Source organism: Oryx dammah, unplaced genomic scaffold, assembly GCF_014754425.2.
Source record: "Oryx dammah isolate SB20612 unplaced genomic scaffold, SCBI_Odam_1.1 HiC_scaffold_27, whole genome shotgun sequence".
NCBI lineage: Eukaryota > Metazoa > Chordata > Mammalia > Artiodactyla > Bovidae > Oryx > Oryx dammah.
This window is the reverse complement of record NW_024070211.1, coordinates 74,173,612-74,189,559: the sequence shown is the minus strand read 5'-3', so window position 1 is coordinate 74,189,559 and position 15,948 is coordinate 74,173,612. Positions and strand designations below refer to the sequence as shown.

Genomic DNA, 15,948 nt, shown 5'->3' with positions numbered 1-15,948 from the left:
CAAACCTCTTGATAACATTTTTCTGGGCAACTTATCACTGGCTTTTTCTTTTTCTGCTTCATCTTTTGAGGGCTTCTCCTCTTTTTCAAATGATTGTGTTAACTGGATCTGAATTTTCTCCTGTTGGAAGGTAAAATTATTTATTAAGTGAAAATATAAAAGTGATTCAGTTAATACCCCACATTTGTACTGCTGATTAACAAAACTGCATGGAGGGAAAAAAAAGATTTTTATTTTATCAAACCAGATTCTTCAAGCAAGAAAATACAACTTACAATAGCTTTACCATGTTAATCAAACTCTTGATAAAAAAATGTTAAAATTAATTTTTTGAGCTGAATATATTAGTTGAAACATATCCCTTGAAAGTATCAATTGAAAATTGTCTTAGAGAAAATAAATGTTTTTTACAATTGTTTCAATGAACCTACTTAAAACCCTTGGAGGATCAGAACAAAGGTCTTTTTAACCTATTTTTGCAATGGAGATACCATGTCAAACAAAAGTATGATAATTATCATCAATCATGACAATAGGAACATATGAGTGCCAGGTTAACACCAAAAATTAATTTTCTTAAGTATCCACTTTAAATTCATATTCCTTCATTTTCTTATCATATAAAACTGTAAGTAAAAACTTCAAAACCAAATCCCAACTTTGATTATCTCCTATTTGAGTCTACTATCACTGTTTCTCCTCTAAGTACCACAAAGTTGTTTTAGAAAGATTTCAGACAAGATTGTTTCCCTTAGTGGTATGTAACATTTACTTGTAAAGTAACCATCGTCTAAGACTGAAAAGGAAAACTAATTTTACATTTTTAAAACAATGTCATTACATGCAATCTCAGAACTGAAAGGAATTACTAGAAATACAGCCGAAATAGGTTAAAAATCACATGGCTTTGATTATTCTGGCAAAGTTATAAAGACAGACAAACTTCCAGAACATATCTACTAAAGATAAAGGTGTAGCCTATCTAGATGTAGGCTAAATTGCTGTATACAGTTGTTCTTTAGTGATGGAAAATATTAACAAATGACTTCGCTTTTCTGGGTGACGGTTGGTGGTGGCAGTAGGCACAATAAGTCAATACTGAAAGGATATAAATATCAAGATTCTGAAACTTGCAGCCACCATGATTTCTATTAAACATTTTCTCCCCATATATATATATATATATATATTTTTTTTTTCAAAATAGTATTTGGCAGAAGAGTTTCAGATCTAATACATATACATATATATGTATATATATACCCCTCCCCATGGAGTTTCTGACTGCTATTTTTAGCTTTTCTCAGTTCTGATTCCTATTTCATCTTAGTTCAAAGTTGTGCTCAGAATATAGGACAAAAGTGAAGCACTGGCAAATTCCACTAAAATGACAAAACATCTGCTTTACACCGTCCTTTGTCTTATTTACCAAACCTCATGCGTTAATCAACATCCTGTATTCATCAGTCATTTTTCTCATTATGACTCACTTTCTAGTCTACTTTCCTTATATTTTTAACTAAAAAATAGATATTTAAAAATGAATCTCAGAACTGTTTCAGAAGTAGAATATTTAGAAGTTTCCCTGACTTAAAACTTCTATCCTGTTACTCAAGGATAATCTATGAAATCAAGGTTGGAAGAAAAGATTCCACATTTAGACAGATATTAAACTATTTTATCAAGGTGAACTGTATTTAAAAATCTAGTAGATATAATGTATCTAGGCTTGTCTTCAGTTGGTACTGAGGTCTTGTTTTCAGTAGCAAATAAACAAGTCATATTTTAATTTTAAAAGCCTAAGCCCTTATACATAAATTCTCTTGACTACAAATAACTGAAATGATAGCACTATCTCCCATGGGCAGCCATAATTCCTTTACTCTTCACTCTGTCACTGACATCAGTTATTGAGGTCATTTCCTTCTCATAAGCTCTCATCAGACTCAAGTGACATCTCTTTTTTAATTGCCTCTCAACCTTTCAAATAATGAGTTTTATTCCAGATTAATTCCTCAAAAATCACATTCTGAAGCAAGCGTTATTAGCTGGAAAGTGTCTGCTGTCAAGGATTAGATGCTAGTACATTTTACGAGAAATAATTTATTTTTCAATTCCCATTTAGGTGCAATTTAGTTAACTCAATGCTTGGAAAAAGACTTTCTATTAAAAAGAGTATCTTTTGTTCAGACAACGTAATAATAGGTTGTTATCCCAAAAGAACAGTTTAACTTATCCAAGAAAAATTGAGAAATAATATATTATGTGGAACAACTGAACTTTGGTATAACCAGCTTATTCATTATCCATATGCTGCAAGTCAGCTTTTTTGAATAATATATACATCAATATACAACATATCCTCCTCATATTAATTTATTTCTTACATAAATTTTCACTAGACAAATTTATGTAGTACTATAAGAATCCCCACCTCCCTTCCACCTCCTATAATAATTTTCAGATAGGTGAAATGTACCACATCAAACCAAAGATCATGTTTGTTACAGTTTTTCTCGAAAAGAAGACACTTTTTCTGGATTAACAGTCTTATGAATGTCTGACTCTTCTCATTTCCTCAATCTCCTTGGACAAGTTATTCTATGGGGCTGATGGTGTAACATTTTGGTCAACAAACTGAAGAAATTAATTTTCAAAAAAACCCCATTACAATGCCTACTGCTCAACCCTGAACAGGTATATTTGTTACTCTGACATGTACAAAAGAACCTGTAAAACTGCTTTTTAAAACACAATTTTATTGAATTTTTTTCAGAGTATATAAATAACTCTTCAGCCTCATCAACAAGCATGCAAAAGCCAAGTTAACATCTGAAAATGTTCTCCAGGCAATAGTTCTTAGTAAAATATTTTGAGCATATTTCTATTCGTTTTGGAAGTTTATTTTTTATTGCTTAAAAATATCTGTTTTATAGAATTAATACATACAACTATCTTCTATTTATGTAAGATTTTAAATATAAATAAAAAGTAAATTTTGATCCCTATGTTCCTTGACACTTTGTCAATAATCTATTAAAAAATCTTCTTATATAAAATAAAAGCACATAGTGCTTTTTAAAAAACAGAACACATTCTAAACATGTGACAACTACCTTCAGTATTTATAGTATACTTTTGATGGCATCATCTTCTAAATCAAGGCAAAGCATCAACAGTCTGTGCTTGAGTCAACAAACATACAACTGGCATTAAAAAAAAGGGAGGGTATACAATCTGTCATAGCTCTTTTTTCTCTTTCTCCTTTATTCAATCATCTTTCTTAACCAAAATATTGCCTCAATTCTTTGGAAACTAATTGTTAGGATACCGGAGGACTTCAGGTTATTTAAACTCTTAAAGTAGAACAAGCCACAAACAGCCAAAGTTATCACACTAATAAACATTGTTAAGGGAGTCCAAAAATAATTATATGTAAACATACAAGTGTAACATAAGACAAAGATCAATCTGTAGCTAAGATTAATAGAAAAGTAAAGTCATAGCATTAAAAAAATATATAAAAAGCAAAAAACCAAACTATTTGTTGAGCCTCAGTAGTTCTATACTTTATAAACAACGGAATAAGAAATATTGGACAACTGTTAGAGCCAAGCTATTATGAAGACTGGCTTCACCATGCATTCAGGTTAAGCAAAATGATACATATCTAGTGGAAGTCTTGGGTAGTCTCCCCTTCACACTCAAGAGGTGTTTGACAAATTTTTAAAAGCCAAAATCCAAACGGAAAATTTCCTCGCAATTACAATAACCGGAATTACTACTGAAATATAACTTTTCCATAATAACTTAAAATTCCCCTGAAGCCATATTCTCAGTTAACTATATGATCTCTAAGTTTTTCCAGAGAGAAATCACTGCACCAAGCCTTAGACTTATTGGTAGTTTACTCAGTAAAAACATATACAACACATGTACATGCACATACAACTTTTATTTAACATTATGAAAAAATATTCTCCAGGAAGCAGGCTTTACCATTGTATCTTTGAATAATAATTGTTTTGCTTTGTTTATTGTTTTGGTGTTTTTTTTTTTTACCTGGTTCTCCTGTGATATCTCTGCTGTAGGGGGTGGTGGAGATTCTTCACACACTGCAAGGCTCCGAACTAGCTTTAACTTTGAGCTTGACTGAAGAAAAGTATTTAAAATTAACGCTACATTCCATAAATCTAGAGCTAGACTTTAAGTTTCTTTATAATAGTTTCTGCTGTGTATAGATGTAGGTGAAATGTGCAAGTTAAATATATCGTTAAATACCATTAAAACTCTTTGTTATGAGGGAAAACAATAACTGCAGTTTTAAAAATAATAGCAATAGCAAGGATGGGAGTAACTTCAATCTCAAAACCCAAAGAATGATGAGAGCCATTTTCTCTACAGATAAAGAACCATTAAAGCGATGCACAAAAGCGACTAGGCAAGACAAAAACCCCAAATAAAACAAAATAAGCTTTCTGCCCCAAACGAAATGTGACAAAACTAAACTGAATGCAGCGCTGTATGAAAACAAAGATTCATCAAGCATGAGGGAAGGCCCTTGGCATGCCAGCACAAAATATTTACTATACCTTAGACCTTTTTCCTGTCTGTCCAAATGACTGCAATGGCCGCTGAATGCACAAGAAAGATTTGCATTAAATTTCATACTGAAACAGAAAAATTGTTTCTTAGTTCATAATCCTAAACCACAGAGAAACTAACTGCACAAAGAATGGAAAACGAGGAAATCAGAGTTGGTTTCAAGTAAAGAAATATTGATTCCTCCCAAAAGCACACTTGTAGAAGATTTTCTAAAATCCTTCTGTGAGTTGGCCATGTTCTTTAAATAACCAAACAGCCATAATTTCTGTGTTGACTGAGCTAAACTGAATTATAAGGTAATGTCTTAGTAGCAAAATAAAATACACATTTTTTGTATTCTGTAACATATTACAGTTTAGTCAAAGTTGGGGAGGGGGACCCACAAGAAACCCTGAGGAATTTTAAGTAGCTGTGCCTAGCAAAGTTCCAAACTTATGATACTAAAGACAATGTTTCAAATGCCCACTGAATCAGAGTACCACCACTTCTCTACTGAGCCTTTTCAGCACTGTACTTCACCCTGCTAAAAGCCGAAATTAAAAGGGCAAATTTCATCGGAATTACATTAACTGGAAGTACTACTTAAATATAACTTTTCCATAATAACTTAAAAATTCCCCTGGAGCCATATTCTCAGTTAACTATATGATCTCTAAGTTTTTCCAGAGAGAAATCACTGCACCAAGCCTTAGACTTATTGGTAGTCTTGGTTGTACGTCACAGCACAACCCCAGTTTATCAGTTGGAATCCTATCTGTCTGGTCAAGGGTAAGACAATGAAGTAGAAATGAAGAAAAGTGAGCAAAGTTCCAATAGGCATGTTCACCTTAACCTCCAGATCATCAATCACACAACTGGGGAATCCACTCGGGTGAGTGGCTCTGGTCTGTGATACCAGGCTTTGGTTTGAGAAAACAGCTGAAGGGCTTGTGAACTGGACTCTGGAAGATTTTCTTTGCTTCCATCTCCTTCTAATCTACCTCTCTAAGCCGAAACCCAAACAGTACAAGGCCTAGGTATCTATCACTTAAACTCATTAAAACCAAGGAGTCAGTTTGATACCAGTCATAAAACAAAGTCCTTAATACCTAGATTAGTATGCTTCATATATGAAAAAAAAAGCCACCATTTCATTCCAGAATCCAAAAAGGTCTTCCCTGTAGAACCAACAGAAATAAGAATCTATAGCACCAGTGTGGTCTGTCTCCCATTTTGAAGTCAAAGTTCTTGAAATAAGAAGCACTGTACTCTTGGGATTTTGACCCTGGATTTTTCAACAGTAAAAATCAGCAGTACCAACAACAAAAGAAAACAGAAGGAAAGAAAAAGAAATGACGTTGTTTCTTCAAGAGAAGAAATGATACGGATGTACGCACAAATGCACATTACAGCACTGGCTAAGAGAACTTCATGTTGGTTCTGTCTTCTATTTACTCCTTTAATATATTCAAGAGGACTTCTGTTACCACTACATATGGAATTAAAAGAGGCTATGTTACACAGAGTAAGGGTTTACAGAAAAAAATTGGAGAAAAATCAAGAGATGAATATGAGCAAAATGCACATGACTAAGTAAGTTCTAAGGAAAACAATTTATGATTTATTTCAGTCTTCTGATTGAATCCCTTACAGTTTTAAGTATCAATGGCACATCACTTTCTCTTAAAATTTTATTTTTTTTAATGAAAAAAATCATTAACTGGCAAGTAAAAACTGCATTCATATGCTGGACTGGATTCAAATTTCTAGTTTTGCTTCTTATGAGTAGGTGATCCTACTCAGTCAAGTTATGTCAGTTTACTTTCCTTGTATAAAAGTTCACACTATTTGGATTAATTCTCAAAGTTCTTGAAAAAGTGCAGTAAAATGGTGGATTTAAAAAGTGAGGGACTTCCCCGGTGGTCTAGTGGTTAGGACTCTGCTGCCAATGCAGGGGGCCCGGTTTGATCCCTGGTCAGGGAACACATGCTGCACGCTGCACATGCTGCAAGGAAGACCTGGCGCAACCAAATAAATACAAAAAAGTATTTTTAAGAAAGAAAAGGGCTTTGGGGAGGCTGTACACTGTCCCTATACTAATGGTTTAGAATTTCCATAGATTTACACATGCTTTAACCACCTCCGTTTTAACTCACAAGAGCTCTTTGATGAAGGAAGATTAAACCACAGAGAGGTAAAATTATCTCAGTGTGACTTAACATGTTCTAAGTTCCTGCTACATGCCAGACTGTGCCACATAGTAGGCTTATAAAGATGAATAAGACACAGATGTTGGTCTCAAGAGCCTTACAGTGCAGGATCAGTTACTAAATAGTCAAACAGAACCCAAGATCTTCAGAATCTTAGTCCCATGCACTTTATATCACACCTATAAACCTTCTTGTGAGTCAAATACTATTTGTGATTGATAGAATTCTAAAGATAGCCTTCTAACATTTCTCTCCTCTGGTAAATTAATGAAATGCTAATCTAAATAAGGTTGTGAAAGAATTTTGCACATGTAACTAACGGACCAAGTCAGTTGCTCTTAAGATAGAGATAATTCAGCTGGGTCTGACCCAAACAAGCCAGCCCTTTACAATTTCTTTGGCTGGGAGTGGGGCGGCAGGTCAGATGCAAAGGGTGGGAAGGACCTGACACTGCACTGCTGCCCGTGAAGAGAGGGGACAGAAGAGGGTACAGGTAGCCTCCAGGGGCACAGGGTGGCCCGTGGCCAAAGTCAGCCAGGAAACACGGACCTCAGACCTCCAGCTGCCAAAGACTAAGGCGCTGCTGTTGGTGGCATGAGTGTGAAAACAAACTCTTCTCCAGAGTCTTCAGATTAAGGGCCCAGCCTGGCCAACACCTCTGCTTTCAGCCTTGAGAAACCCTAAGCAGAGAACTCAGCTGAGCTCAACTGAACTCCCAACTTACATAACTATGAGTTGCAAACTGGACATTGTTTTAATCCTCTAAGTTTGTGGTGCTATGTTATGCAGCAATAAAAAGCTACTAAATAAGTAAAGCATAAACTGCCAAAGTGGCATTATTCAATAAAAATCACATTATTTCATATCAAACGACAAAGATCCTAATTACATAATAAATACCAGAAAATCTGCCATATACACACATGCAAACACAACAGAGAAAAGAAGTTTGGCTTTAAATAAGAATGAATTATTTCTAAAGTGGATTTTATTATTTAAAGCATGCCTTTCACTTTTCCACCCCCATTCTGCTCCAGCCCTCCACTCTCCACGTGGCCTACATATATTTGGATTTCAGCTCAGCCCAAGCCAAGCCTCCTTCTCAATTTTTTTTTTCCCTGTGGAGAAGTACCATTATAAAATTTACCATTTTAATCATTTTTAAGTGTGCAGTTCAGTTTAAATATATTCAAAATGTTGTGTCACCATCCACACACTCCATATCTGTAACTCTCTTCATCTTGTAGCCATTAAACATTACTCCCCATCTTCTCTCATTCTAACCCCTGGTGACTACCATTCTACTTTCTGTCTCTGATTTTGAATCAAAGTACCTCATGTTAGTGGAATCACAAAGTGCTTATCTTTTAATGACTGACATTTGAGTTAGTATAACCCCCAAGTTTATCCATGTTGCAACATATCACATAATTTCTTTCTTTTTTAAGGCTACATGTTATTCCATTGTATGCATATTCCATATTTTGCTTATCTATTTATCTCAAGATAAATGCATTTGGCTTGACTCCATGTTTAACTATGGTGATTAATGCTGCTATGAACATAGGTGTACAAATATATCAAGATTCTGCTTTCAATTCTTTTGATATATATCCGGATGTGTAATTGCTGGATCACACACTAACTCTATTTTTAATTTTTTTAAGAACTGCCATTCTGTTTCCCATAATGTCTGTATCATTTTAAATTTCCAACAACAGTGTACAAGAGTTCTAATTTCCCCACATCCTTGCCAACACTTGTTTTTCTACTTTTTGATAGCAGCCATCCTAATGGTGTAACATAGTATCTTGTACTTCTGATCTGCATTTCCATAGTGATTAGTTATGTTAAGTATCTTTTCATGTACTTACTGGCCATCTGTATAACTTCTTTAAAAATGTGTATCAAATCCTTTCTCCATTTTTGAATTGGGTTGTTTGGGGTTTTGTTGTTGTTGTGTTTTAGTTCTCTATATATTATGGTTATAGTATCTTCTCAGACAAATGATTTGCAAATATTTTCTCTTAGTCTATGGACTGTCTTTTTACTCTATTTATAGTCTTTTGCTGTTAAAAATTTTTTAAATTCTCATTAAGTCCAAACTGCCTGCTTGTGGTGTGACAGCCAGGAAATCACTGCCAAATTCAATGTTGTAAAGCTTTTGTCCTATGTTTCCCCCTACCTCTTCTTAAGAGATTGTGATTTTTTTTTTTTTCCAATTTGGAACTCCGATTAGAAAAAGAACAATGTGAATCATGCTTTATTATGCTAATCAGAGTACCAAAATTTGATACTCTGATTAGAGTAACATCAGATCAGTGAGAATAAACACTGAATTATTATTAAATACTGTGATGCAGCTTTACATTGATTGTACATAGAGAAAAAAATAACACTGGAGTTAAGGCAATAACCACATGTGAATGGCTTCATTGAAAAGATCCCTCTTACTGGCCCACAATGGTCAGAAGTAGCCTTTGATGATCTCCTCTCATGTCATTTGAAACTACTGGGTCCAGAGTCTTCTGATACATTTGACTGAACATCTGTTCTTCTGGGTCGGGCAAAAAGTTCCTTAGGGCATTTCTATAACATACGCATAAACCTAAACCAATTTTTTGGCCAACACAATACATGTTATATGATCAATATCACTTCAAGGAACCACAATCCTGACCAGCATGAAGTTGTCTGTGCCAACATCTTTCACAGAATAGTACAACCTCTCAGCAAAGAAAGTTGGGTTGCTTGGGGCAAACTGCAAGATGGTCTCCAGAACACTTTCGACATTTCTGGAAAACTCATGGCTGATATACTGCTTAATAGATCGCCATTAGCCATCCTGGAATAAGTCTCCACAATAGCTTTCAGCTAAAGAAAGCTTCTTGTGGCATGAATCAACATAAAGTAACATTCACATGTCCCGAGTCTTCCCCTTACCAGCTTGATAAAGACACTGAGCATCTTCCTGAACCAACTGGTGGCTTATTTGTGTGTGTGTGAGGAAACCCTTTACTTAACCCTTTCAAATCCAACCAACTTAAGATCAACCTGGTGTCTTATCTGGCTCTCATCAATCAAGTTTCACAAAATTAAAAGCAAGTCCCACTCCAAGGGTGGCCCCTTGGAGTGTCCTCATTTCAGCAAATGTTGAAACTTGTACAAGACTCAGAAAGTCTGAGTGTAAAATGCCCTGAAACACAGATGCTAGTTTTAGGTGAGCTGGGCCCAAACAAGGTTGGGAAAGATCATGAATGGGGCAGCATGGTGCTCCAGAAGTACACAAAGGTGGAAGGCTAGGGTTGAGTCCTGCCTGTGCCACTGGATCTCCAGGTGACACTGGCAATTCATTGAAGTTAAGTTTCTGAAAAATGGGTTTGTGGGGCTCAATTTTGAGTTGTGACTCTTGAGTTCTATGACTCTAACGCCAAAATGGTTGGTCATAACCTTGAGCTCCTCTAGCCAATCTGGGATCCTTTTTGGAAGCAATGTCATCAGAGGGCATCGTTCCTCTAGGTATTTCTCCCTCGGGTTCATGAAGGATGGTGGTGGTAAAGGTAACTTTCACAAAGGTGTGCCATTTTCAAATGGAAACCTAGCCACTCTGAGGCCACCAATAAACACTCTTGCCCTAGACCTGAGCACTAACTTTTTTCTTAGAAATACCATTCTCTCTCTGGTAAAAGTGAGCTGTTCCAGCAACTTTCCTCCCACTCTGTGGGGAAAAGATCAGCATGTCTTCTCTGCAATGGACGTTTTCACTGTGGGCATCACACAGGGCCTGTGACCCTGGAAGATGCCAAGGGGCAGGGCATATGACTTCACTAATCATTTGATAAGAGTAGCTTCCACAGCTTAACAGTTGTTTTCATGTATCAGCACTGTTCAACGTACTGCCCACAGAACTGAGCTTGCTGGGATGCAGAATGTTGGCAATCTCACCCCACACCTTCTTCAGTCTCTTTTGTGGTTTTGCAGTCTTCAGCCTTTGCCCTTCTTGAAGTTGTTGACTTTATAAATGGGTCCAGCAGCTCTGACACTATGGTCCCTGCCCTCTTGGGTGTGCAGTTTATAACAGGCATCTTGGGCAGTGGGATGTCTTAGAGGCAGGCCTGGGGACTGAGAAAGCTCTCTTGGCTTGCCCCTTTGGTATTATGTCTAAGAAGTCATCACCAAAATCAAGTCACGAAGCTTTCTTCCAGTGTTTTCTTCTAAGAATTTTAGAGTTTTATAGCTCTTAGAGATGTTTGATTCATTTTGTGTTAATTTCTATATATGGTCTTAGGTCAGAGTCCAACCTCATTCTTTCGCCTGTGGACATCTAGTTTTCCCAGCACCATTTTTAAAAAGACTATCCTTTCTCCATTGCCTTGGCACTCCTATCAAGAATCATCTGATCATATATGCAAGAATTTATTTCTGGGCTCTCTAGTCTATTCCATTGGCTTATGTGTCTGTCTTTATGCCAGCACCAGACTGCTTTGATTACTGTAGCTATGTAGTAAGTTTTGAAGTCATGAATTGACCCCTCCAATTTTGTTCTTTTTCAAGAATGTTTTGACTATTCCAGGTCCTTTGAAGTCCCACATGAATTTTAGAATGGGATTTTCTATTTCTGCAAAAATGACATTTGATTTTGATGGGAATTGCACTAATCTGTAGATCACTTTGGGCAGTATTAACATTTTAACAATACTGATGTTTCCAATTCATGACAATGAATATATTTCAATTTAATTATGTCATCTGTAATTTCTTTCAGCAATGTTTTGTAGTTTTCACTGAACAAATCTTTCACCCCCTTGATTAAGTTAATTTCTAAGTATTTTATTGTTTAATCTTTCTGCAAATCGAATTGCTTTTGCAATTTCCTTTTCAGATTGTTCACTGTTAATATATAAAAATGCAACTGATTTCTGTGTGCTGACTTTGTGTTCTGCTACTTTACTTGCATTCATTTATAGGAATAGTGTGTGTGTGGCAAGAGAAACACTGCTAATCAAAAACTCTTTGTATAATTATTTGGGACCATACCAACAATTCAGAACTCCATGGCAATTATGTGGGAAAATGAACTTCTTGAGATTAATGTGACAGATTGCTTGAATTAACTCTAAAAAATTCTTAACAGTAGTCATAAAAATTCTTAAAAGATTATAGTCCCTAATAAAACTGAATAAAAAACACAATCAACACTGTCATACAAGTGAAATTATTTATACAAGAAGTGGTCAAAGAACTAAGGTAATATCTGCTTGCAAACATTCAAGGAGATGTCTAATGTCTGCTGGCCTCTCTACAGCTTGATGATACTATTGTTTTATTATCATGGTATATGCAGCTTTATTGAAGAAAAAATCAATTACTAGCAGAGCTATTAGTTGATTACTCATCCACTGACAACTGGCATCATTTATTCAGTGATATATTAAACATTGTATTCAAAGACAGATTAACTAACAGCACCAAGACTCCTAACAATATATACATAAAAATTACAAAATGTTTGAGACCCTGTTTTAGAATACAAACGGTGTTTGACTTCCAATTTCCACTCTCTGTAGAACAAGAACAGGTCATTCCTTTATTGACATGCATAAAATATATCACATTTTCTGTACTGCTGATGCTATAAATTCAACACCAATTCTCCAGCACATCAGTTATAAACATGAAGCATATCATGTAACCTCAAACCTCTAACAGTGGACGGTTTAAACAAGGATGGATACGGTTAGAATAATGCTGCTTCCTTTGATGTGACAACTTAGCATCCATCTCCCTCCCCCTCAGATGATTCTTCAGCATGATAAAGCAGAGTGAGGAATGGTTTCAGTCTCATAACCAAGTTAGAATGAAGAAACTGGCCACGTAATACACATACTCCATTATAAAAAAAAAGCTCCTTGGGCAACTATCCTCTTGTAACTGCTTTACAGTTTCTAGAACCATTTATTCTCTGAAGATAGAACTGAAGTCTTCTCAAATGAGCCCATGAATGAATGGATGGAGGTAAACAAAAAATAAAATGAAGAAAGATGAGGCCTGACGGGAGAGTACCCAGATAAGAAAATCAAAAAAGGAACAATAATTTAAAGTTTATTTCAGCTATGATGAAGGTTATTCTAACTTTAAGGGAGCATCACATGGCACAGTTCTGAGTCCATTCCCAAGATACTCAGTAGTGCTTATCTGTTTTATAGATCTGTGCAATCTCTGGCACCAGGGAATCATCTAGGTTTGGATCACATATTAGTGAACAAATGGATAAAAGAACAGTTTATATAAATACTATCTTTAACAAATAGTAGAATATCATAAGAGTTCTTTATAATTTTATACTATGACATCCCTTCATTCAAAAATTAATTTTCCTCAATAAAATACTAAAGGGATGGTCAGGAAATTGAGACTTGGAAACAGATGAAATGTTTGCTTCCTTAAGAAAACATTTCCATTTTCCTAAGTCACTTTTAATCAGCACATACATATAAATCTGAGTAAAAATAATAGTTGCTGTTTAAAATGAAACCTTCAGGAAGTATCTTAGAGGTAGAAAAAGAAGACGAAATGTCTACTAGTATCTTAGAAAAAAAGGCATTTCAGAATAGGTAACTCCATATTAAGAGATAACTACATAAAATAGATTTTTATTTAACAAGACACTATTCCCTTTTCTTTCTTAAAAGAGTTGACTTATTTATATTAAAACATAATTTTTTCTAATTTTATCTACTTCGATTCCTAATTTTCATTACTTAAATCTCTGTGTACATTATTTCGACTGTAAACCCCTTGCCAGATACCTTGCATAGAGGAATCTTGAATCTCAAAATCTCCAAGCAGAGTAAATATATCCACGTAAAAGTAAAATCTTAGTAAACATTTGAATAAACAAGGAATACAGCATTTCAGTGGATTAACATAAAATGAACTCTCATATTCTCTTTGTTCCTCTTCCCAGTCTTTATACTCACCATGCTATATAGAATGTGATATGAGAGACCAGGCCCATTTTTCTTTATTACACTATTTCCTTGCCATGGAATATGTTTTCAGTAAATGTTTGTGGACTGCATGAAATTCTCCTGCAGTATGAACCACTGAGCCATGATTCAATAGTGGTCATCAGAACTCTTTTGTGTTTGCTGCCAAGAGCAACACAAGAGACATGGCAGAAAATGTAATACAAACACACCTCGTTTCACTGTGCTCGGCAGATACTGTGCTTTACGAATTGAAGGTTTGTCGCAACCCTGCTTCAAGCAGCACCATTTTTCCAACAGCGTTTGCTCTCTTTATGTCTGTCATGTTTCGGCAATTATCACAATATTTCAAACCTTGTCATTATTATTTTATTTGTCATGGTGATCTGTCATCAGTGACCTCTGATGTTACCACTGCAATTATTTTGGGGTGCCTCAAACCACACCCATGTAAGATGGCAAGCTTAACCAATAAATGTGGTGTGTGTTCTGACTGCTCTGCCAACCAGACAGTCATTTCCAGTCTCTCCCTCTCCCCAGGGACCTCTATTCCCTGAAACAACGATGTTGAAATCAGGCCAGTAAATAATCCTACACTCACATGTAAGTGTTCAAGAGAAGGTAAGAGTCACATCTTTCTCAGTTTAAACTGAAAGCTAGAAATTAAGCACAGTGAGGAAAGTATGCTGAAAGCTGAGACAGGCTGAAAGCTAGGCCTGTTTGCCAAACAGTTAGTCAAGTTGTGACTACAAAGGAAAAGTTCTTGAAGGAAATTAAAAGTGTTACTCCAGGGGAAAACATGAATGATAAGAAAGTGAAACTTCCTTACTGCTGATATGGAGAAAGTTTTAGTGGTCTGGATAGAAAATCAAATCAGCAACAACATTCTCTTAAGCCAAAGCCTAATTTAGAGCAAAGCCCCAACTCTCTTCAGTTCTATGAATGTGGAGTGAGGTGAGGAAGATGTAGAAATTTAAAGCCAGCAGAAGTTGGTTCACAGAATTTAAGGAAAGAAGCCATCTCCATAGCATAAAAATGTAAGATGAAACACCAAGTGCTCACGTAGAAGCTGCAGCAAGTTAGCCAGATCTAACAGCCTTCTATTGGAAAAAGATGCCATCTAGGACTTCCATAGCTAGAGAGGAAAAGTCAATGACTGGCTTCAAAGCTTCAAAGAACAGGCTGATTATCTTATTAGGGATTAACACAGCTGGTGACTTTAAGTTGAAGTCAGTGCTCATTTACCACTCTGAAAATCCTAGAGCCCTTAAGAATTATATTAGACCTATTTTGCCTGTGCTCCATCAATGGAACAGCAAAGCCTAGATGATAGCACATTTATTTATAACATGTATAACTGAATATTTTAAATGCATTGTTGAGACCTACTGCTCAGAAAAAGGATTCCTTTCAGAATACTACTGCTCATTGACAATACACCTGGTCACCAAGAACTCTGATGGAGACGTACAAGATTCATATTGTTTTTATGCCTGTTAACAACACAACATCATTCTGCAGCCCATGGATCAATAAGTAATTTCAACTTTCAAGTTCTTTCAATTTCTTAAGTCTTATTACTTAAGAAATACATTCTGTAAGGCTACAGCTGCCACAGATAGTGATTCTTCTGATGGATCTGGGCAAAGCCCAGAAAGCCTCTGGAAAGATTCACCATTCTAGATGCCACTGGTGATTCATGAGAAGAGGTCAGAATAGTAACATTAATAGGAGTTTGGAAGAATTTGATTCCAACTCTCATGGATGACTTTAAGGGGTTCAAGACTTCAGTGGAGGAAGTAACTGCATATGGAGTAGAAACAGAAAGAGAACTAGAATTAGAAGTGGGGCATGGGGACTTTTCTGGTGGTCCAGTGGTTAAGAATCTGCCTTGCAATGCAGGGGACATGGGTTCGATCCCTGGTTGGGGAACTGATATCCCAGCCACAGGGTAACTAGGCCCATGTGCTGGAACTACTGAGTCTACACACGACAACTAGAGAGAAGCCTATGCACCTCAACAAAGATCCTGCATGCCGCCACTAAGACCTGACACAGCCAAAAATAAATAGATAAATATTAAAAAAAAAAATGAGAGAGACAATGAAAAACACTATCCTTAAAAAAAAAAGTGGGGCCTGAAGATGTAGCTGAATTGTTGCAAT

The 15,948-nt window shown here is 35.9% G+C and overlaps 1 protein-coding gene across 9 annotated transcripts in view; it reads right to left on the bottom strand.

Annotated features, from left to right (window-relative positions):
- R3HDM1 (R3H domain containing 1) overlaps nucleotides 1-15,948 on the bottom strand; it is a 162,788-nt gene that overhangs the window by 75,200 nt on the left and 71,640 nt on the right. For 7 of the 9 annotated variants that reach the window (XM_040228506.1, XM_040228507.1, XM_040228511.1 and 4 more), the window contains exons 4-6: nucleotides 4,593-4,634; nucleotides 4,063-4,152; nucleotides 6-120 (exon numbers count right to left, since the gene is read on the bottom strand). In XM_040228506.1, coding sequence (XP_040084440.1) covers nucleotides 6-120; nucleotides 4,063-4,152; nucleotides 4,593-4,634 — 247 coding nt within the window. The remainder of the gene's footprint in view (nucleotides 1-5; nucleotides 121-4,062; nucleotides 4,153-4,592; nucleotides 4,635-15,948) is intronic. The other 2 variants (XM_040228513.1, XM_040228514.1) reach the window with 1 other exon arrangement.